Source organism: Rhinolophus sinicus, linkage group LG03 (genome assembly GCF_036562045.2).
Source record: "Rhinolophus sinicus isolate RSC01 linkage group LG03, ASM3656204v1, whole genome shotgun sequence".
In the NCBI taxonomy this organism is placed as follows: domain Eukaryota; kingdom Metazoa; phylum Chordata; class Mammalia; order Chiroptera; family Rhinolophidae; genus Rhinolophus; species Rhinolophus sinicus.
Genome location: NC_133753.1, coordinates 25,564,285 through 25,587,031, shown reverse-complemented (window position 1 = coordinate 25,587,031; position 22,747 = coordinate 25,564,285). Strand labels below are relative to the sequence as shown.

Below are 22,747 nucleotides of genomic sequence, written 5' to 3'. Positions count from 1 at the left end.
CAGTGCCTCGCCCAAACCCTCAAGCCCCAACCTGGGCCCTAACTTCTCGTAAGCCCTGTTTTCTTTGGACTTTCACAATTCACAGGTGGACTCCCAGTCCTGAAAACGTGCTGGCGTCTGTAGCTCAGCAGAGAGTCAATGCTGCTCAGAAAACAGGAAGTGCTCAGAGATGATCAGCTGAACTGCTGTAAAGACCCTCGCTCCTTGAGGGTACCTCTTCCCTAGAACCAGCATCCCTGGGCCTGGGCCAGTTCCCCTCAAAGCTCACACCTCCCACCATCTCGGCTGTATGTCTGGGAAACATCGCCTTGGTCCTCAAGTTGAAATTTCAGCTGGCTCAACTGTGCCTCAGTTTTCTCATCTGTAAAATGGTAGTGTTCATACCTACCTCATAGGGTTGTGATGATTAAATGAGACAAGACATGTAAAGCCATTGGCACAAGGCCTGCTTAGTAGTGGCAGTGGCAGTTGTAATTGGCAACCTCATCACCATTACCTTCTGGGGGCTCAGCCACGGGGGGATTTAAACAGTACATGTGGTAGCCGCGGTCACAGTCATCGCAGAACAGTAGCTGGTCCTGGTGGAATACAGAGTAGTGCCAAGGAGGTGAGAGACACTGAATTATTTAAGGCCAACGTCTGGCCTCACCTACTCTACCAGCCTTATATCCACAGATTAACCTTCCTGGATGCCCCTTTCCAGACCCCGTTTAGAGTCTTCACTGTCCCCTGAACATGCCCTGTGCTTTGCCCACACCTGGAATTCCCCACCTTGTCACCCCAGCTATGCAAATCCTACCCTCACTTTGGACTTTCACAATTCATAGGTGGACTCCCAGTCCTGAAAACGTGCTGGAGGCTGCAGCTCAGCAGAGAGTCAGTGCTGCTCAGAAAACAGTAAGTGCTCAGAGATGATCAGCTAAACTGTTGTAAAGACCCTCATTCCTTGATTGTGCCTCTTAACCAGCAGCCGTGGGTTCTGCTCATACGTCCTCCAAGAAGCCTTTCTGGACTACCACCTCACATGTAAGCAAAAAAGGATTCGTTATTCTTCTGAACTCCCATAGCCAGTAACTGCTTCCATGAGGGCAAAAACTAAATGTGTGCATTTCTGTATTCCCCATGATGACTGTCCAGTGCACAGAATGTACTTTAAATGTTGGAAAATGTTACTTGAACTCCTCTGAACCTCACTCTTTCCATCTGTGAAATGGGCAACAACCATACTTGGTGGTAACATCCATGATACCTCAGAACAATTTTAGGATTTCATTATGTGAATGTAGCGAAATGCAAGCAAAGCCATCCTTCAGTTCCCAAAAGCCACCTCCTCAGGAGCTGGAGGCTGCAGCCCAGGTGAGAACAGGACTCTCCAGCTGTGGTTCACTTCCAAGGACACAGTATGTACCTTTGCTCCTACCATCCCCTCTGCCTGAAGGCTCTCCCAGTTCCTGACTCCTCTTCTTTTGGAGCATTCTCTACCCACCCTTCAAGTCTTCAAACTGTTTTCTCCCAAAAAGACTTCACTAACCAACCTCAGCTGGAAGTTCTCTGTCCCCAGTTGCATCACTTTGCTTTCTTACGACATTTATGTGCATTTTCCTTTATGTTACAAAGCCAAGGTATATGGTAGACATCTACACATAATTGTTCTGTTGAATAGTTCATTTGGAACACGCCTCTTTTGTCCACTCCTTTATGGACTATAAAGGGCTAGAACCCTTGGGGTAGGACCCTGTCTTAGTCATCCCTGTATCTCCTTGCATATGGTAGCTTCTCAGTAAGTGTTTGTGATCTGGCCCCCATTCTCCAGGTTCAGCCCTGTTCTATCCAGTGATCTTTGGACCTGCTTCAATGGCTTATCAGACATTTGCATAATTAAGTTTTATATCAAATCTCACCTTGGCTCCCACCAGAGCAGAGATCCTGTAAAAAGTAGATATAGAAGTTGGAAACCCTGGTGAGCAGGCAATGAGGTGGGACAGACCACGAAAGGCCTTTTTTATCATGCTAAGATTTTTTCAATGGGGCAATAGGACGCTTTTGGGAGAGTTATCCACAGAGCAGTGACATGGTCAGAATTGCAATTTAGAAAGATCTCACTAGCTACTGTTTAAGAATAGAGATCTGGGTGGAGAGAGGTTGCTTCTAGAGGCCAGAGACCAGTGAAGAGGCTTCTATAGCGATTAGGTGAGAGATGATGGTGGCCTAAACTAGGACTGTGGCTTGGGGGAAAGAAAAGGGCCTTGCTTCTATTTGAGAGTCATTGATTAGATGGGGAGAGTGATGGGGGAAATGAAGACTGTCTCCTGGGTTGTGACTTGGGCAGCAAGCCCAATGATGCATCTCACCACCGAGATGTGGGCAGAGGAGCAGACCTGTGGGAAGGAGAGGGCAACTTCAGCTATAGACAAGCTCTGTAGATACAAAGAGTCCCCAGGAGGGATGCCCTCAAGACCTCTGGAGATCATTCGCAGATGCCCTGGGCTTGAGAGAGGATTTAGGAGTCATTGGTGATGAGATGGCAATGGAGGTCCTAGGAAAAGAAGCCCAGAGTGTGTGAGAGCAGGTGTCCTTGAACTTGGGCTATGAAGGAGTGTCCCCGAACTCCTTGAAATTATATGCACAACTTTGTGTGTAGGTAGAAATAAACGTACATTTTTCTGAGGAAAGAGTAAATCCATAGCTTTCATTGAATTTTCTGAAAAGTCTCAGTAACATAAAAGGTTACTAAGAAAAAGGCCAAGAATAGACCTTGGGGAAGACCAATGATAAGGGGCAGGGAGAGGACAAAGAGACTAAGCAGCAGTCAGAGAAGTAGGAGGCGAACAGGACAGTGCTGTTTACTCCGGCAAAGTTACACCGTGGTTGTCAGAATGGAAGTAAGCTATATGACAATATGATTCAGTGATCATAGGAGGAGAAACAAGTTAGGATGAGGACAGAAACCTGGGAGAGACTTGTCAGAAACAGGATTAGTAGTGTCCTGAATACACTGATAACCCCTACGATGTTGCTAACATGAGAGACACAAGAAGGTAAAATACCCTAAATTGAACTTTCCCAAAGGGAAACCAGGCATCCGTGAGTTTAAATGCTTTTTTCATGGGTGGATCGTCGTCTAACACCATATTCTCTTCTTTTCCATCTGCTTTTCAGAATAATTGCCTGTCAAAACCACCCAGAACCTCCAGCTCATGCTAACCCCCACGAAAAACCCAAGTTAGGGACCTCTTACTCCCAAGTACCAAAGAACCAGGATCCACCCATGGCTACAGTTCCAAAAGAATGGAAATCTCATTCAGGGATGTGCAGGGTAAGTCCTTACTATGTGAGACAAATGTTACTGCCCAAGCAGCCTCACTCCTTCATTCCTCCCCTAAGGCTGTGTCAAGTCAACAAAAACCTGCGTTACGAGTATTTATAAAGCCAAAGACCAGAATCAACCCACCTGGCCCTCAGTAAGAGACTGGCTGAATAAACTAATGGAGAACTATGCAGCTATAGGAAGAGATGAAGACCATGTGTATATATTGCTGTGGGGCAAGCTTTAGGATATTCAGTAGAAAAGCAAAGCGAAGAAAATATGTATATCTGTTACCCTTTTCTAAGAAAATGCATCCATTTTCTTATGGATCCATTGGCATATATGTATATGCTTACACTGAAACAAAATGGAAAGATAAACCATAATTTTTTTTTAATGGTCACCTAAAAGCAGCGTGAGAAGGTAGTGTGAAAGCAGTTGGGATAGAAGCTAGATTTCTTTGAATAGACTGTTTATGTGTTAGATTTGATTTTGGAACCAGTAAATATTTCACACAGTCATGAAGCAAAATTCACATTGTAACTGTCCCTTAAAACAAAAGAAAAATGATAGAAATTAATCTAATTATGCATTTGTGGGTAGCATAACTACATAGAAGGAAACTATTCTAAGTGACTTTAAAACAAGTAGTTTGACAGTACATCGTTAGTTGAATATATCATAGGACAAAAATAAATGCAAATATGTATATATATGTGTGTGTATATAAATATACATTTTTTTTCAGAAATCATATTGTTGGTGGTAATAGTGGAACTGATATTCTGAAACTTTTGTGAGTGTACTAAATGAGTGATTAAGTTGGTATTGAGAAGAAACAATTTTGAAAGAAAATATGGATGTAAGATTGATGAGGTGAACGGAAAACCCCCTTAGCTTATTCCTGGGTATGAATTGGAAGTATCAGTATAAATGCATAGTGCATTTTATCTTTAAAACAATCAAAACATATTTTCTAGTTCTGTCCACTGAAAATGCCCTAAAACAATAACTAACACAGTAAAAATTAGCACCCAAATTATGTTTGCTAAAGACCATTTCTTACTGAAAGGAACCAGAAGTCCTTGGAGAAATGGCTGATTCCAGGTCTGGAGCTTGAAGTGAATAAATATTTTACATATTAGAAAGTAAGGGAGCTATCAAACTATTGGAGTCATGAGGACTCAGGGAGCCTGAGTCAAAAAAACTCAGGATCTAACCTGATTCTGTCCCCACGGGCCAAATATGGGACAATTTTGACTGTAATGGATTGAAACAAATCAAACATGTTCAAATTCTTGAGTTCAAAAGATACTATTGGGAAAAAAAAACTTTGTTGGCTTTGGAAGTTGCTGGGAAACACCCCATTATTTTTTGTCTTATTATTATGAAATAATTTAAGTCTTAAAGAAAAGATGCAAGAGAGTTCCTGTACACACTTTATTCAGCTTCCCCTAATGTTAACGTCTTCCATTACCATAGCACAACCATAAAAAAACAGGAAATAGCCCTTGGCATGCTATTAATGCTAATCTGCAGACCTCATTTGAATTTCACCAGTTTTCCCACTTATGTCCCTTTTCCCAGGACCCCACATTACCTTTAGTTGTCCTGTTTTCTTAACGTCCCTGAATCTGTGACACTTCCTCGGTTTCTTTGTCTTTCATAACCTTGACACTTTTGATGAGTCCAGGCCAGTCATTTTATAGAATGTCACTTAATTTGAGTTTGTCTGATCTACTTTAACGAGAAGATTGAGGGTATGCATTTTTGGCAAGAAAACTACAAAAGAGGTGTTATGCCCTTCTCAGCGCAACATCTCAGGGAGCACTGGTACCAATATATCTGATCACTAGTAACGTTACTCTGCTCGGGTCGCTAAGGGAGCGTCTGCCAGTTTCTCCACTGTAAAGTTATGATTTGTCCCTTTGTAATATATTAATAAGTAATCTAGTGGAGGAACTACTTTGAAATTATGCAAATATTCTATTTGTTTCTCACCATACTTTTGCCCACTAATTTTAGCATCAGTTAATGGTTCTTGCTTACAATAAGCATAACTGTAATGTTTGCCTATTGGTGATTTCCCTCTCCCCTCTACATTTGTCAGTTGGAATTCTGCTGTGAGGAAGAGTTTACCTTTTCTCCATTTATTTATTCAATTAAAAAAATATATCAGTATGAGTATTTATTTCGTTCTTTGGGTTATAATCCAATACTATCATTATTTACTTTGTTACTCAAATTGTCCCAGATTTGGCCACTAGGAGTTCCTTCAAGTGGGTCCTTCTGGGTCCTTTAGACTTGCCCTATCAATTTTTGAGCACTTCCTGACTTTCAAGGACCACAGAATGCTCCAGGCTCCTCTTGTATTTTCCCAGCTCCAGCCCTGGCATCAGCCATTTCTCCAAGGATCTCTGGTTCCTTTTATTAGAAAATGGTGTAATTGACCCTTGAACAACACAGGTTTAAACTGCACAGGTCCACTTACACATGGATTTTTTTTCAATAAGTACTGTGAATGTATTTTCTCTTCCTTATGATTTTTCTTAACATTTTCTTTTCTCTAGCTTACTTTATTGTAATAATACAGTATAATATATATACATATATGTATATATATTATACAACATATGTGTTAATAGAGTGTTTATGTTATTATAAGGCTTCCAGTCAATAGTAGGCTATTAGTAGTTACGTTTTGGGGAGATAAAAGTTATACGTGGATTTTCAGCTGCATGGAGGGTTGGTGCCCTTAACCCCTGCAATGTTCAAGGGTCAACTGTATTTAGAAACCAATATCTAGGTACTGTGGGGTCCTCATTGCTTCTGGGTTGTCATTTCTTCCAGGCACTCCCAGCCAAAATGTTAGGAAATAAATGTATGTACACATGCACACATCTATATTTATTTCTGTATCTATATGTGTGTATACATAGATATTAGATTGGTGCAAAAGTAATTGCGGTTTAAAAGGTTAAAAATAATTGCAAAAACCATAATTACTTTTGCAGCAACCTAATAGCTATGGATATATATGTAAATAAATAAGTATATATAATATATTATATTAAAATCATAAATTCATATTGATACTCACTATTCCAACCCAACACCACAGGGTTCAGTTTAGCCTTCCCCCTTTATTTGAAGATTTTCTTTCTCTGACATTGAGAAACCTGACTCTCATTATTCACAATATATAGTTATTACTTCAGACCTGTATACATGTAAAATAGTTTCAGAATGACTAACTCACATGCCTGTGAGAAACAAATTTACTAACTAGAGTACAAAATTTGTATAGTTATTTCTGTCGTTAGCCTTAAAATATACAGATACCACTTTCCAAAGTGACTTAAATTAGTTCTTTCCTACCCCGCCCTTCAGTATGGTTATGTATTTAAATTACAGTTAAGCTCATTTGTGACTGTTCATATTCCATTTTCAGTTCCCCTCACATCCTGGCTGATTTTCAGTGTTCATCTATCGCAGGGTATGTGAAACCACACCCTAGCTCAGAGCTTTACACAAAGGCTTTCTCGGAGAAGTGTCACCTCCCCTTAGCCCTACTACCCAGCCCATTTCCTCATTGTCTCTCCCATAGCCAGTCTCTTGGGTTTCTTGTTTATCCTTTCTGTACTTCTTTTACACAAATGAACAGACATATGTAGATTTTTATGCCTTTTTTACAGAATGGTAACATACTATAGGTATAGATACTTTCACTTTGCTGTTATCATTTAACAATACATCGTGGAAATCACTCCATGTTAATTCATAAAGATCTGCCTCAATTTTTTTTAACAGCTGCATAATACTCCATGGTGTGGCTGTATCATCATTATTCAACCATTCTCCTGTGTGCGAGCATTTAGGTCATTTCCAATATTTTGTAAGTATAAACAATGCAACCATGAATAATTTTATGCATATGTATTTTCATAGTGTTGTGGGGTATATATTTAAGGTAGACTCCTATAGGTGAGATTGCTAGCTAAGTCAATAGGTTAAGTGCATAGTAGTTGTGTTAGGGATTGCTAAAGTTCCCTCCACAAGGGTTGTGCCACTTTGTGCTCCCACTGACAATGTATGAAGGTGCCAGCTTTCCCAGTTTCATCAATAGAATGGATTGCAATACTTTTAAATTTTTTCAATTTTATAGTTAAGAAATGGAATCTGTGTTGTTTTAGTTTGAATTTCTTTAATTATAAGTATGTTTGAACTCTTTTTTTTTTGTCATGTTTAAGGGCCATTTTTATATCTTTCGTGAATTGTCTTTCATGTCTTTTTCCCATTCTCTATCAGGTCCCTTGTCCCTCAAATTGTAAGTTCTTTATATATTAGGGCTATTAGCCCTTTCTCTGTGGTATATGCTGCAAATATTTTCTCCCAGTTTGTCAGTTGTTCTTTTACTTTATTGTAGTTTTTACTATGCAAATTTTTATGTGGTCAAATTTGTCAATTGTTTTTTTATTGTATCTGAATTTTCAGTCACAGAAAAGTTTTCCTTATATTTAAAGAGGAATTCATCTGTGTTTCTTCTAGTACTAATATGGTTTTATTTTTTATATTTAGATTCCCAGTATATTTGGAGATTGTTCTTATGTATTATGTGAAATGTGGATGTAACTTTCTTCCCCAAAATTGTTATTACCCTGTTGTCCCAGCACCAATTCCTGAAAATGTCCATCTTTGATCCAGTAATTTTAGATGCAACCTTTATCCTATACTAAGTGTCCATATGTAGTTGGTTAATTTATGGCTTTTTCTATTCTATTCCATTGGTCTATTTGTTTATATTGTTTTAAGCAGAGAGGCTTTATAGTATGTTCTACCATCTGGTAGGGCTACTTTCCCCTCAGCATTTGTTGTTTTTCAGTGTTTTGTTGGGTATTATTGCATGTTTGTTTTTCCACTTGAACTCTAGTGTCAACTAGTTCCATAAAAAAGCTTGTTGGTGATTTCACTAGGCTTGAATTAAATTTGTAAATTAACTTAGAAAAACTAACATCTCTATAATGTTGAGTCATTTTATCCAAGGTCACACGATGTCTTTCCATTTACTCAAGTCTACTTTTGTGTCTTTTCAAAAGTGTTTTAAAATTTTACCTTATAAGTTTTACACATTTACTGTTAAGCTTATTTCTAAGTATTTCTTCTCTGTTGCTGTCGGAAATGGATTTACTCTGTTTTCTCCTCTAACTGGTTACTATTTGTGCATATGAAGGGTATTAATTTTTGTATGGTAATTTTATATCCTGTTGCTTGTAATGTTTGAGTTAGGTTTATCATTGATTCTCTTGGATTTTTCAGATATATTGTTATAGTATATGAAATAGAGAGTTTTTACTATTTTGTTACCATTCTTATGCCGCTAGTTGATATCTCTTGTCTAACTACATTAGCTAATATCTCTAAAATAATAATGAAAGGAGTAGCGATAGTGGGCATCCTTATCTGGTTCCTGATCTCAGTAGCAAAGCCTCAAGTGTTTCCCATTAAATAAGATAATGGCTTTAGTTCTAAAGTATAAAAAGTTTATCATGTTAAGTATCCCACAATTTCTATTTTCTTGACTATTATAATCATGAATAGGTGTTGAAACCACCCTATTTTGAAAACTAATATATAAAGGGGAAAAAAATCAAGTATTTATCCTGCCTTTTTAATATAACCTATTTCTGAGAGTAACGAAAGTCCCTGTGCTCCCAGGGTCCCAAGTGTTCTGGAGCCTAAGGGCCAGGGGAAGGGCCTGACTGACCCTTTCCCCGGGAATCAAGTGACAAGAGTTCTGCCTTCCTCTCCACCCCTCACAGGACTCCCGGCTCCTTGGATTTCTCCCTCCCTGACGGAAGCCCCAAACTCACGTCGTTCTCTGAGGTCCCACAGAGGATGCAGGATTTGCACTCTATGCATTGCCACTTGTAGGTCTTGACAGCCTCGGTCATGTTCAAGGTGAACTGCAGGCAGGTCGGATGACCTAGAGGAAGCAGAAATGGCAGCATTAGGGCCAGAGGGTCTGACTTGTCATCCCTCAACACCACTAACTGGAAACACATTCATGCCCAACATGGAGGGAGGGCAGGGGTAGCATGTGTTTAGGAAACAGCCTGGGAGCCCCAACGGGGCCCTACGCACACACCCCCACCACCCACAGTCACATCAGATCAAGGATTAAAGCGCGAGACAGGCATTAACTCTTTCACCAGGATAGATGCCATCCACATCCTCCTGCCCTAACAGCAGCTCCCCTCAGAGGTGTAGCCAACTATGAGGCCAGAAAGTGGCGATCAGAGAGAGAGAGGACACTGCACAGCACACAGCACAGGCAGCACCATGAGTCAGCGGCATGATCTACCAGCCCCAGCATCAAGTGTGGCAGGAGCGACACATAAAAAAGCTCTTTGGCTTTGGGCCTTCTGACCCACAGAGTCAGGGCGCAGGGCAGGAGGTCAGAGGGAGCATGTGAGGTTTCCAGGGACAGAGCTCAGGGGCTCTGGGAGGCATTGCACTGTGATCCAAAGCATCCATGCCCATGCCCAGGAGATTAGCAGGAGTCCACGCCCTGCACAGTACCAGGCACTACAAGGGGAAGTGGCCTGGCAGGGAGGTCCACAGAGTGCAGCATCACAGCAAAAGGGCACACAATGGCCAGGTTTATCCTAAAAGGACCAGTCTCTGGCTCTACCTTTCTTCTCCATCCCAAGTATCATGTTAGCCAAGCCAACAGCAAGATTAGGTAGGGACATTAAGCTGTGACCTTACAGCCCACAGCCCCAGTGGAGCAACACTGAGCTGGGCCCTGTTCTGAGCCATAGCTCACCAAAAGAGAGACCCCAGCAGTGAGAGGGGCTATGAGTTGTAGAATGTGAAGACCTTCTATTTGACAGGGAAGAGACACTTGGCTGACGGTCCCAGGTTTCCCAGGTTTCATCTGTGAATCAGATGGGAATCTGCCCAGAGCAAAGCCCACTACTAAGTCTATCACAAAAGAATTGACAGCTTTGCCTACTGCTGGGGGTTCACCCTTCTCCAGAGCTCCCAACTCTACCAAATCCTCTATATTGTGCATTCCATTGCCTCTTTCGCATGAGGGATTATTTGCTTCTAAAGAAGGATACTAGAGATGGGGGGCACCAATTAGAGTTAATTCCACCAACCCAGTACCCTCCACAGATGGTCAGGACCCCGTGTGGTACCACCACCCCTTGGTAAAGCCACATCCCAGCAGCAGGACCACATTCCTCCCTTCCAAATCCTCAGAGATCTGATTACATCACGGTCTTTAGGGGGAAATACTGTCTATTCAGTCAACATAAGGACCCTTCGAATTTGGGGCTCCACAAGTGCAATTCACACTGAGTTATCTCTGAGAGACTGAGAGTGAGGATGGAAATGACTCATGAGTGGGGCGTGGGGGACACTTAGCAAAGAAAAGGAGGCAGCATCAAGGAGAGGGCTGATCTAAAAGCTTTTCAAGGACTTCTCAGGTGTCATCCAACTTGGAGACTCCCACAGCTCTGGACTAATAACCCTCTCAAAGTGACACCTTGACAGTGATCCCCAAAGAGAAAGAAGCCTAACATTAAAAGCCTACATGAACATTCAGCTGATATTCTTGAAAACATCTCAAATATCTGTCAAGAAGAACATTGGCCAGAGTTCTATTCCAGTCCCTCAGAGAGAATCCTGGGATGGGAATAGGAGAGAAAATACCAGTTTGAGATTCTGAGTAGCATGGGCCATAGGTACCCGAGTTCTCAGACTGGGCACCCTTAGGAAGGTTGATGATGAGTTCGTAGAGCAGATACCCATATAAGCAAGTTGACTCTGCCCAGTTCCATGGCCTCAGGTCATACCCCAGCCACAAGCAGACAGTGTCCAATAATTCTTCATGAACAAGTGTTTACTGAGCACCTGTTAGGTCAGCCATTGCACTATACAGAAAAGATACAGTGGTGAGCAAGACACCACAAACCCTTCTAGTCAGCGAGAACTCAAATCAATGACTATACACATATCTATTTCCTTACAACTGTGTGATAGGTGCCATGAAGGAAAATCATAATTGGCAATGCAAACAGACCCTGGAAGAACCTAACCTAGTCTGAGATGTCAAGGAAACGTTCCCTGAGAAACATGGTACCTGAAAGGTGAGGAGGCGTTAGCATGGTGGGAAAGGTGGAGGGTTCCAAGCGAGGAGAGCAGCACGTGTAGAGGCTCTGAGCAGTGGAGGAGCTTGACAAATTAAAAGGAAAGGAAAGGCTAGTCAGCAGAGGCCTGGCGAGCGAAAGGAGAAAGGCAAGAGGTGGCTGGCGAGGTAGATGGAGCCAGATTACACAGGCACGTGTAGCACTGATTTAAGGATTCGGGGTTTTAAAATCATTAAAGGATTTGAAGCAAGGCTGGATCACACTGTGTTTTAAAGGGATCTTCAGGGCAATGAAGCAGTTCTGTATCTTGATTGTTATGGTGGTTACACAAATGATAAGATTGTATGGAACTATACATATACACACACATAAGTACACATTTGTGTGTGCATGTAAAACCGATAAAATATGAGTAAGGTCTGAGATTGCATTAATGTCAGTTGCCTGGTTTTGATATTGTACTATAGGTACGTAAGGTATTACAAGTGGGGGGAAACTGGGCGAAGGGTGCATGGGACCTCTCTGTAATATATTTAGTAACTTTCTATGAAGCTATAATTATTTCACAATAAAAAAGTTGAAAAGATATATTCAAATAAGGAAAACACAAATAAAAACTTAAATCATTAAGAAGGAGGGAAGGAAGGAACTGCAAAGGAAAGAATTGTGAGGGGGGATGTGAGGGGCATAGAGATGCAAGAATTGTTGCCAGGAAACTAATTTGGAGGTTAATGCAGCTACCAGGAGAGAGACAAAATGATTAAACTAAGGTGGAGATTTGAGAAATATTAAAGATATAATTGACAGCACTTAACCATTGTTTGACCATTGGGAGGGTGGGAGGGATGATAAATATTCTCAAGTTTCTGACCCAAGTAACTAGGGGGGCTGCAGTGAAACTTACTACACAGTAAGCATACAGGGACCAAATGGAGGAGGGAGAAGATTCACTCTGTTTTGAGGTTCTTGAATTTGGGACACATCTGTGAGACTTCTAGTGAAAATGTCAAGTGGATGGTCAAATATATAGGTTTAGAGCTCAAAAGAGAAGTATGAACTAAACATATACATTTAGAAATGTTTGCTAAATAGGTGGTCATTGAAACCATGAGAATTAATGAAATTATCTAGAAAAAGCGAAAAAGAGAAGAGAAAGGAAGAGGAGAAAAGAGATGAGAAGAGAAAAAGGTCTATAACTGAGCTTTGAAGCTCAAAAGAAAGAACCAACATAGGAAACTGAGAAAATGGTTGGAGAGGTAAGATTTAAATTAGGCAAGGATGGGGTCACAGAAGCCAAAAGAAGCAATTTCAAGGAGAGGGTGCTCAGCTTTGTTGACTGCCGCAGGTTCTTGAGTTTGTCATTGCTCAATAAAGACCCAGAGTGAGGGAGTGTTGACAGATCACAGCAAAAGCTGCCCTATGAATCAAAACACGCTTGAGTAGTATCGTCTTCCCTAGGAAGGGAGGGCAGCATGTCCCAGAGCATGACATGGAACTCAGCTGCCTCCACGGGCAGGGATGGGGGTGATAGGTGTGTGTTTCAAGCAGCCAACAACAACCCACAAATATGTGCTGAGAGTCAATTCGATGTTCACGCACTCAGACCACTGTGCTGAGCTCTGAAAACACTTTTCTGGGATTGCTTTGGATACGTGAACAGCGTCAAATGGGTTTGGGAAACTCCTGTTGCAAGTCTCTGAAAAAGTCCCATGGGTTTTCTCTGTGCTTCAGTCTTAAGAAAGTCATCAGCCTCCCCCCAAGACCTTCAAACACAAAGGAAGAAAATGAATTTCACACAGCGCGTCCCTTCTACCCTCCAACCTCTCCTCCCCCAGACAAACTGTAGGACTAAGAAGAGCCTCCTCTTCTTCAGCTCAGAACTCAAGACATCCCTCAATTGCAAGAGGAAAGTAAGGGATGCAACTTCTCAGCCAGGGAGGGTGAGGCACAAAAAAATCAAGCCATTAGCAGATACAAAAACTATGCCCAGAACTAAATCCTTCCATCTGCGCCACCATACAGGTTGGCTGTCCATTGACCGTCTCCAAAAACTGGAAAAGTCATTCACCAGACAAAACTGTAAGAATAAGACTTCTTATGTATCATGGAAATGACTGAGCTAATGCACACTTTGGACAAATGCAAGTTTCTAAGGAAGCTGCTAGAAGCCCATTTCTAGGTTTTACTGCTAGCACTCCGTATTTCTGCCCAGAACTAATTACTCAAATCCTTAGAAATAAGAGCATAATAGACATAGTCTTTCCAATTCAAGGGTGGTAGAAAAAAAGAGGCACATGTGTTGTAAAGCAATTTACTTTAGTCACTTGCGACTTAAAGATTCCTATCTTAAACTCTTCTGTAAAGTTAACCATCATTCTCTAATGTACTTGCTTGGAAATCTAGATTTTTAAAAAAATATATTTCCAGTTTTCTTAAAGCGAGGACTACGTGTACTGCTATTTAAATTGCCCAGTGGAGTGAAGGGGAAACAACCCTTCCCAGGTCACCCTGGGTGAGATGACTCAACAGGACATTTATAAGATTCCAATTAGCAAAATGAACTTAGAAAGTGGTGCAGCGTGCCTGATTCATCCCAGCCAGATCATTAAAAACCAAGTCCTTCCTGAATGTTCCTCCAAATTTGTCCTGTCAGGACGGTTCAGTAAGTCTTCTGACTGCTTGTTTCATTGGTCCTGTAGTGAACTTAGTGTGAAGAGGCATTCTTAATGCAGCCCGAGCCCCTTCCAAACTGAACTCAACCCTCCCTAAAAGCTGAAACCGGAAGTGTAACTGATGGCCACCACTTGCGGGAGATCTTACTTGTGGACCGGGCTTTCAGACTATAGGAATTTGGCTTCAGAGTGCTCTTTCAGCGGATGGGAAGAAAAGGGAAACCAGTGGGGTGTTAGAAGCTTCTCAGAGGGGAGAACTTTCTCAGAAGCTTCTCAGAAGACTGTCCACGAGGCTCGTGTGTATGACGCTACAGTCTATTGGGCTCAGTGAAAAAGAGAAAGCAGGCGTCTGAAAGCAGCGGCCACTTGAAGGACACATCTCATGCCTTTTCGGAACCCATGTGCATAGACGCTGAGAATCTTCCAGGGAGAGCAAATGAGATTTCGTGGTATTTAAGTGAGAAGGCACACAGATAAATATCTAGGCAAAATCAGTGTTAGTTTCATGTTCACAGCTGTCTACTTCCGCACATGCTCATACACAATTGCCCACACACATGGATATTTCCAACCTTTTAGGGACGAAAATATCTGCCCTTGTTGATGAAACTCACATTAGAAGTCATTTGCCAGTCAGTGTCACTATAGATATTCAGTACAGTGAGAGAAACACAGTTCATTTTCAACAAACCCTGGGCAAAAAGAAATATACAAACAGCTATTACATGTGTCTCTTACATTATGATCCTTATTAAAAGAGTTTTTTATTTTATTATTGCCAATATTTAATTTGGACTAGGCTTAGCCACATCACTGATTAAATTAGAGCTCCAGGAAAAAAACACATTATCTTGATAGGTGTGTGCTGAAAACACAAATAAAATAGATACAAATAACTGTGGAACTACCATGGTCTATTATTTATTCACGATTAAATTGTAAACACCGAATTATATTTTATTACCTTATTTTTCAACGTTGACCTCTTAAAAACTAATTTCTCAGGAAAGGAGAACCTAAATATCCATGATTCTCAGGCAAGAAAGTGCAAAACTCAAATTGTGCACCTTGGTCTGATGCCCGGTTTATAAATATTATATTGTATATAATACAAAGGATCAATTCCGATCTGAAATAGCACCAAAAACAAATCTCCATAAGCATTCATTAGAAAAGAATTTGGCTCTATCTTCATACAAACATAAAAATTCTAATATTTACATATTGCAAATATATATAAGAAGCTTTAGCTAAAGAATTTATGCAAAGTGCATTCAAATCTGAAACATCCATGCTAAAGAGTAATTTGAGGAGAAAAAAATATTACTAGCTCACTTTGGGAAGCCATCTCATCCAATCAGATCCATTCATTCTCATATTCTCTCTGTGTGTGTCTCTCTCTGTCTCTCCCCACCCACCTCCACTTTGAGACCCAGCTTGTTAGATGGAGGGAATGAGGCTCTGAGTCATTATGCTTAATCTATAAAGGGGTGAATCAATTCTGAGCAATCAAGAATTCAACCTCTGTACACATATAACTACTTTGTTAATAGGCACTGCTCCTTCACTGGATTATCTTATGTATGTATGTATGTATGTATGTATGTATGTATGTATGTGTGTATGTATTTAATTTTTGCACTGGATTATCTTTCAAACCTGCTTTGTGAACCTTCTGCAATAGTCCACAGGCTCAACTCTCATCTGCCCCAGATGTTACTAAGACATCTGCAAATGGATAACCACAGTGGCACTCCAGAGGCACCTATGTAGTTCCATTTTTTTTTTCCTTATCATATTTAATGTACTTCAAAGAGGACAAAGAAGAGAAAAGAGCGTGGAAAAAATAAGGACCAAACAAACAAAGATGCGTTAACAATAAATGATGGTGTGAGCTGTGGCTGCCTTTTGCTTGGGAAAAACACTACTGGGCAACGAGTTCAACTCATCTTAGAAGTCTGTTATCCTCTCTCAAGCTGTCAGATTCCAGGGAACACAGCTACCATGTGGGAGGCAAACCACAGAGATGGTCGCACCGATCATTATTATCAATAACCATGCAAAGCGCATTCATGCAAGAGCCCTAGGGGAACTTTTAATGGGCTAAACAGTTAAGGGCTCATGTGCCATTCTCAAATGACCATAGAAATTCCTCAAGTTGGCATGGTCAAGTATGGTCCAAAGCAGTGTTTCATCTGTAAACGTGAAGGCATGGTGGTGGTTGTTCTTAAAGTGCAAGCATGGAATGGGACAGCTTTGACCTGGACTCATATAATTGACGTGACTGGCCCAGGTTGGGATCAAGGCACAGCACTAGAAAGATGGCAAGGGCCACAGTAACGAACCCAGAGCCCCTAATTTGTCCCTGAAGCTGAGGGCCAAGGACAATTTATTCATTTACTCATTCTCTCAACAGTATTTGTTGAATCAATAAATGTAGTGGGCACTCTCCTGGGCACTGGGGATAAGGCAGTGAGAAAAACCACACCCTGTCCTCATGGAGCAAGGACTGCAATGGGAGATATATGGCAGCATCTGAGTCCCTTAGACAAGTCCCTCTGCCTCTCCGGGCATTAGTGTTCCAATATATGAATGAAAGGATAGGAATCTGCTATCCATGAAGCTGGGGCTCGGTCTATGCCACCCATAAACAGCATTTTTAGAGATACTATTGATCGCAAATTGCCCGTCTGGTTGATGGGATAAACAAACCTTCTAAAACAAGCCAGCTAAAACTCAAAGTGAAAAAAAACTAAGAAGATTTTGAAATAAAGCTGTTAGTACTGCTAGAATTCATGTCAACTTTCCCACTGAACTAGCTCAGTCCTAGTCCAATACCATGACAGAAAGCAAAATAAATCTAGAAACCTGAAGCACTTCTCATCGACCATACCATTCACCCCCAGGCAATAAGTTGGGCTGAACAGATGGCTTGTCAATGAACCTGCAGGCAGAGACAGACCTTGGGTAAGGTTCACCAGGAGGAATATCGGATCTGGGTGAAGCTGGTCCTGTGACAATGAGCAGACACTGCCAGGCAGGGAGTCAAAGAAGAGTTGGACCAATAGGAGCCACTCAGTTTGCCTCTCCTTTTAAATCTTCAGCTGAAAATATAAATTATAGGCAACCATCTGCTAAAGGGATGCTTGCCCCACCACAGCACGTGGAGGCCAGCCCAAGTGAGCCGCTGTCCAGAGCCCAACATCCATAGCGGAAGTGAATCCCTGACACCGGCTGTGCATTCCGGGCCTCTCTGGATATCAGGAGCATCTAGCCACGGGCCCTGGCAAAAGGCTCTGAGTTTTCTGTAGAAAAGTGAGCCTGAAAAAGAAACTGTTGCTGAAATTGGAGGACCTATAATCCCCATGCTTCCTTTTGTCCTGGAGGGTTTTGTGGTGTAACTGATGGGTAGCTGGTGGGAAAGGACAGTGATTAGCCAACACTTTATGGGCTGTGAGTCTCCACCTACTGATCTTCCATGCACAGGGAGATGGATTCATGGATGGTCTAACTTTTTGAGTTCTGGAGGACCTTTGAGACGGTATTCCCATTTTTCTTTCAAAAATGTTTCCGAGTTGTACCGAGTCAAAGAAAAAAGTCACATTCTTGCTTTTCTGTCCTTTTTCTATGTGGGACTGGGAAGCAATCGTAGAAGTGCCTGAAAGAAAAAAATTGCGTGTGTCCAGGGCATTTAGAAACTTTGTCTAACATTTTATTTTTAAAATTGTTTTTAGTCTAATTTTAAGGGTTCTTCTGACTTTGCGATTAATTTGTGATCAGGTTTTCACAGAAAAATAATTCTACTAAATTTGCTGAATACCTATTAACTGCCAGGAACAATACTAGGTGCTGAGGTTTCAAAGATGAATGAGACCTGGATCTGACCTTGAGGAGCTCAATAGGCAGCCTCTGAAATGGCCACGAACGATCCCCTTCGGCTGGTATTCATAAGCTTGTGTGATTCTCTCCTTGATCATGGGCTGGACTTACTGACTCACCTCTAGCAAGGAGAATACGACAGAAGTGATAGGATGTTAGGAAAGACTGTGGCTTTCATCTTTAGCGTGCTCTATTATGCTTTCTGGTTCGCTTGCTCTAAAGGAAGCCAGCTGCTATATTAAGAGATACCCTATGGAGAGGCCTGTACGGCAACAAAAGAAGGGAGTCCTCAGTCCAACAAACTGGGAGGAAATAAATCCTGTCAGGAACCACGTGAGTGAGCTTGGAATTGGATCCTCTCCCAGTCGAGCCTTCAGATGAGACCACAGCCCTGGATGACGACTTGACTACAACTTCATGAGAGGCCTTGCTCCAGAGGCGCTCAGCTAAATCATAACCTAAACTACATATCCTGCCCCACAGAAACTATGAGATAACAAATGTTTATGGTTTTAAGCCGTTACATTTTGGAGTAATTTTTATGCAGCAACAGATAAATATTATACATTATATATTTTTAAATGATTATAAGACAATGTAATTAAGTGCTAAATAGGGGAATACATAAAGTGCTTACAGATGGAGAAGCAATAAATAGTGAGGGTCATGAGGAAAGTCACTGAGAGGAGGTAGCATTTGAGCTGGGCCTTCAAGGCAGAATAGGAGTTTTCTAAGTGAAAAAAGAGGAAAGAGTATTACATGGAGAAGAAATAGCACAAAATTTATGGTGCATGGTCCACTCAGGCAAAGCAGTGTAGCTCAAGGAGAGCAGGGCGAAAGGGAAATGGCAGAAGATGATGCTAGAAAGCTAGAGGACAGATTGTGAAGGGCCCTTACACAAGCATACAAATCTGTATGTAAGCAGCGAGGAGTCCTCAGAGTTTTTTTAAGGAGGGACCTGATTTGCTTGTACTCATGTTTTAGAAAGATGACTCTGAAGGTAGGGGAGAGGGGAGATACAGGGGAGATGGCCGAGGCAGGATGACCAGTTACAATATCCATGTATTCAACAGAGTTTTATACTGGAGCTTATGTTCTAAGGGGGGGCACTAGTTCGGGACCAGCCTAGTAACAGTGAGGATGAATGTCAGAAATATTTGAGGTAGCACTGGTCAACAGGACATGATGCCTGCCTGACCAGGGTTGTGAGCAAGAAGGACTCAAAAACGACACCACGATTCCTAGGTGGGGCCACAGAGTAGATGATAGCACTATTAGCTGAGGTGGAGATGGTGGGCTTGCAGAGAGTACTGACAGATTCAATTTCAGCACGCTACATTTATTGTGCAGATGAGACATTCGGTGGAGATGTCCAGGAGTCAATGCAAAACTATGGGTCTATATTCAGGAGAGAGGACCAGGCTGGAGATAAAGATGTAGAAATCATCAGGGGTGGACAGTAGGTGAAGCCTTGGAACTTAGTGAGATACTCAAGGAGACACCACAGAGTGAAAAATAAAAAGGATGTCATGGGAGGAGAGGGAAGGGTAACCCTGAAAATCAGGGCATTAAAGAGCATCAAGAAGAGAAGTCAGTGAGAAAGACAGAGACAATGTAGTCACAAAAGGAGGAGAACCTGGAGACAGTCCCTCCTGGCATCCAAGGGGGGGAAAAAGCGATGGCCACCATCAAGGGAGAGATGAAGTAATATAAGAACTGAAGAGATGGAGCGGCCAGTTAGCTCAGTTGGTTAGAGGGCAGTGTTCTTCACAAGGTTGCCGGTTCGATCCCCACATGGGCCACTGTGAGCTGCGCCCTCCACAACTAGATTGAAACAACTACTTGACTTAGAGCTGATGGGTCCTGGAAAAACAGTTAAATAAATAAAAAGTTAAAGAAAAAAAAGAACTGAAGAGAATGTATTACCCTGAGCAAGCCATTGTGATGAGAACTGGATTAAGTGGTCTCTAGAAGTAGTGGGCCCTCATGCCTCTCTGGATAACTGGAGGGTTGCAACATTGCAGAGGGAAGAATTCATGAGCAGATTATCTCGCCACATGCTTCTTCTTCCATAGGCTTTTTCATCACACTCATGCCACATAAAATATTCTTAGGAATATTGTCTTTATCTAATTCCATTCACTGGTAGCAGGGGTCATGTTTTGGTGTAGGTTCCAAGGCCAAAGCTAGGCCCTGCCAGCATCAGTTTCCGTTCTTGCCCCAGGAGATGCACCAAGCCTCTGGAAGCCAGTTCTTGCCTTCTGACCTTGGATTGAAGCTCTTCGGTCCCAGGGGTCGAAGCCCTGCCTACAAAGCTGGGGCAGATTCTGGTGGAGGTTTCTCCCACAGCTCCACTCTGGTCAATGTCCTGTACATTCTCCAGGAATGCCCAGGTCCAGAAGGGAAGTTGGTATCACAGGCAGAAGAGTAACACTGTGAGTCAGAGCGAAGGATGGAAATGATCGCAAGGCCACAACGTTGGTAGCAATGGCACTTTTTAAAGATGTCCACGAATTCTTTGATCCTCTTCTTTTCAAGAGCTGGAGGCTATGCCCCAACCCTTGAATGTGGGTGGGACTTAATGACTTGTAACAAATACAGTGAAGAGGAAGTGATGATATGCAACTTTGGAGACTGTGTTACAAAGGCACTCAGGTTTCCATTTCAATTTCCCTCTCTGTCTCCCTCCTTGTCTCTCACCCCCTCCCCCACACTGACTCAGGAGGAACATAGCTGCTGTCTTATGAACTGCCCTATGGAAAGGTCCACATGGCAAGAAACTGAGAGTGGTCTCTGGCCAACAGCCCACAAAGAACTGAGGCCCTCAGTTCAAGGGCCCAAGAGGAACTGAGGTTTACCGACATGTGAGTATGCTTGGAAGTGCCTCCTTCAGCCCCAGTCAAACCTTGAGATGACTGCAGCCCATCCATCAGGAAGTCCAAAATAACCCAGCTAAGCCATTCCCAGATTCCTGACCCTCAGAAGCTATGAGATAATAAATGTGTGTTCTAAGCTGCTGAATTTCGAGATATTTTGTTACACAGCAATAGACAGCTAATATAGTGGCAAAGGAGAAACAGTATGGGGTCTAAGGGGAAGGCTCTAGAAAAACCAGACATCTGACAGGACTTCTGCTTAGGCTGAGCCCCAGCGCTGGACTGAACAATGAAGGGTAGAAGTGGAGTTTGGGATTCTATCTCCTTTCCTCTCCTCCACAGAGGGCTGTTACTTTTTTTTAATGAATCTACTTTAGAAGAGCCAATAGTGGAAACTAAGATAATTTAAGCAACAGTGTGGGGATGACTAAAAATAGAAGTGAATAGGTGTGAAACCTCACATTGCAACAACAGTGCATCCACGGCTTCCTGGGCCCAACCTGTTTGCACAGTGTGGGCCAAAGGGGACCTTCTCCACCAAAGAAGCTGCCACTTTTGGCCTCGGGTCTTAACCTCTGTTCCCCCATCTTGCCCTCACCCTGTTCCATCATCCTGAGCCTATCTTCCACCTCCAACAAGATTTCCATTTAGGTTCCCTGGAACAAGGCCCCCATATTAGAATGTCAGGAACTTCCTAGAAGTTCAACAAACTGATATGAGCAGAGCAACAACCCACAGTCAGTATTTTGGCCTGAAGAACGTAGTGCTTGGATATCTTAATGATAATTACTCAACATTCTCAAGTAAATACCTTTATACTCACTGGTTTCATTTGATTCCCCGCAATAATCCTGTGAAGTGGCCTGGACAGATATAAATATTCCTGATTTATAGGTAAGGAAACTGAGGCTGAGAACGGCTCAGACAGTCAGCAAGCAGTGGAGCCGGGGCTTGAATCCATGCCCTCACACTCTAGTCCTTTGGACTCTCTTTACTCCACCCCAGGGTCTGTCACTATATCATGTTCCAAGATGGCCAACCCAAATGTAGTGGCCCAACTTCAGCTCAGCCTAACTTTAAGCTGTTCAATGTAACATTTTCCCTTTTTATTCACAAGAAGTTTGCCAAGGCACGGTAATGTAGGTCAGTGGATTTCTTTGGGCCTCAGTTTCCTCAGCTTGCATCACACAAAGGTGGACTAGCTGTCTGTCCCTGAAGGTCTTCTGGGGCCTCAGCATTCCATGCCTCTAGCAAGAGTCAGGGCATCAAGTCCGCACCATCTGGCAGTGACTAACCCTGGAAAACCCTGGGGAAGAATCACCCAGAAGTGAATCAGTCCAGCCCACACAAAAGGACCCTGGAGGCTGCCAGAAGTAGGTCAGCAGATAAGCTGGCCACAGCTCCTCTACAAGAGGAGTGAAGAGGTGTCATTCCCCTCTCCCCATCTCAGCGTCCCACGCAATCTCGCTGGGCCAGTTGTTCCCACATGGAGCCATCGTCCTGGTCAACCCTAGGGCTCGCCTGAACAAACTGCCCATCCCCTGCTCTCCCTGTGGGACCTCTGAGAGGAACATAAAAAGACATCTGGCATCCAAAGCCAATTTCCCATGAGCCCCAGACACCTCCATTACACTGTCAGACAAGAAAGGACAGAAGTGTCCCTCACTCACCTTACCTAGGAGAGGAACAAAAGAGAGGACAGAAAGGGCCCCCATTTCTGCAATCACCATACTGCACCTCAGTCAAGATGCCTGCACCCCTACCTCTACCGCCAAGCACTAAAAAGGTTCACCGACTCCTTTTGATTCTTTCCCTCTTCAACCCCCTCCCCCATTCTCCCAAGTCACTAATTCACTT

The 22,747-nt window shown here is 42.5% G+C and overlaps 1 protein-coding gene and 1 long non-coding RNA gene across 4 annotated transcripts in view; one reads left to right on the top strand and one right to left on the bottom strand.

Annotated features, from left to right (window-relative positions):
* The window catches only part of DPF3 (double PHD fingers 3), a 254,240-nt gene that overhangs the window by 7,182 nt on the left and 224,311 nt on the right, over positions 1–22,747 (bottom strand). The window contains exons 9-10 of the mRNA XM_019733356.2: positions 9,178–9,290; positions 497–578 (exon numbers count right to left, since the gene is read on the bottom strand). Of these exons, the coding sequence (XP_019588915.1) occupies positions 497–578; positions 9,178–9,290 (195 nt within the window). The remainder of the gene's footprint in view (positions 1–496; positions 579–9,177; positions 9,291–22,747) is intronic.
* On the top strand, positions 807–20,869 carry LOC141570532 (uncharacterized). Of its 3 annotated transcripts, none has more exons than XR_012494615.1 (4): positions 807–1,026; positions 3,160–3,316; positions 7,118–7,202; positions 20,737–20,869. It is a non-coding gene; the product is annotated as an uncharacterized LOC141570532 (long non-coding RNA). The 3 variants fall into 3 exon arrangements; XR_012494617.1 differs by lacking the exon at positions 20,737–20,869 and adding an exon at positions 11,357–11,639; XR_012494616.1 differs by lacking the exon at positions 20,737–20,869 and adding an exon at positions 9,127–9,249.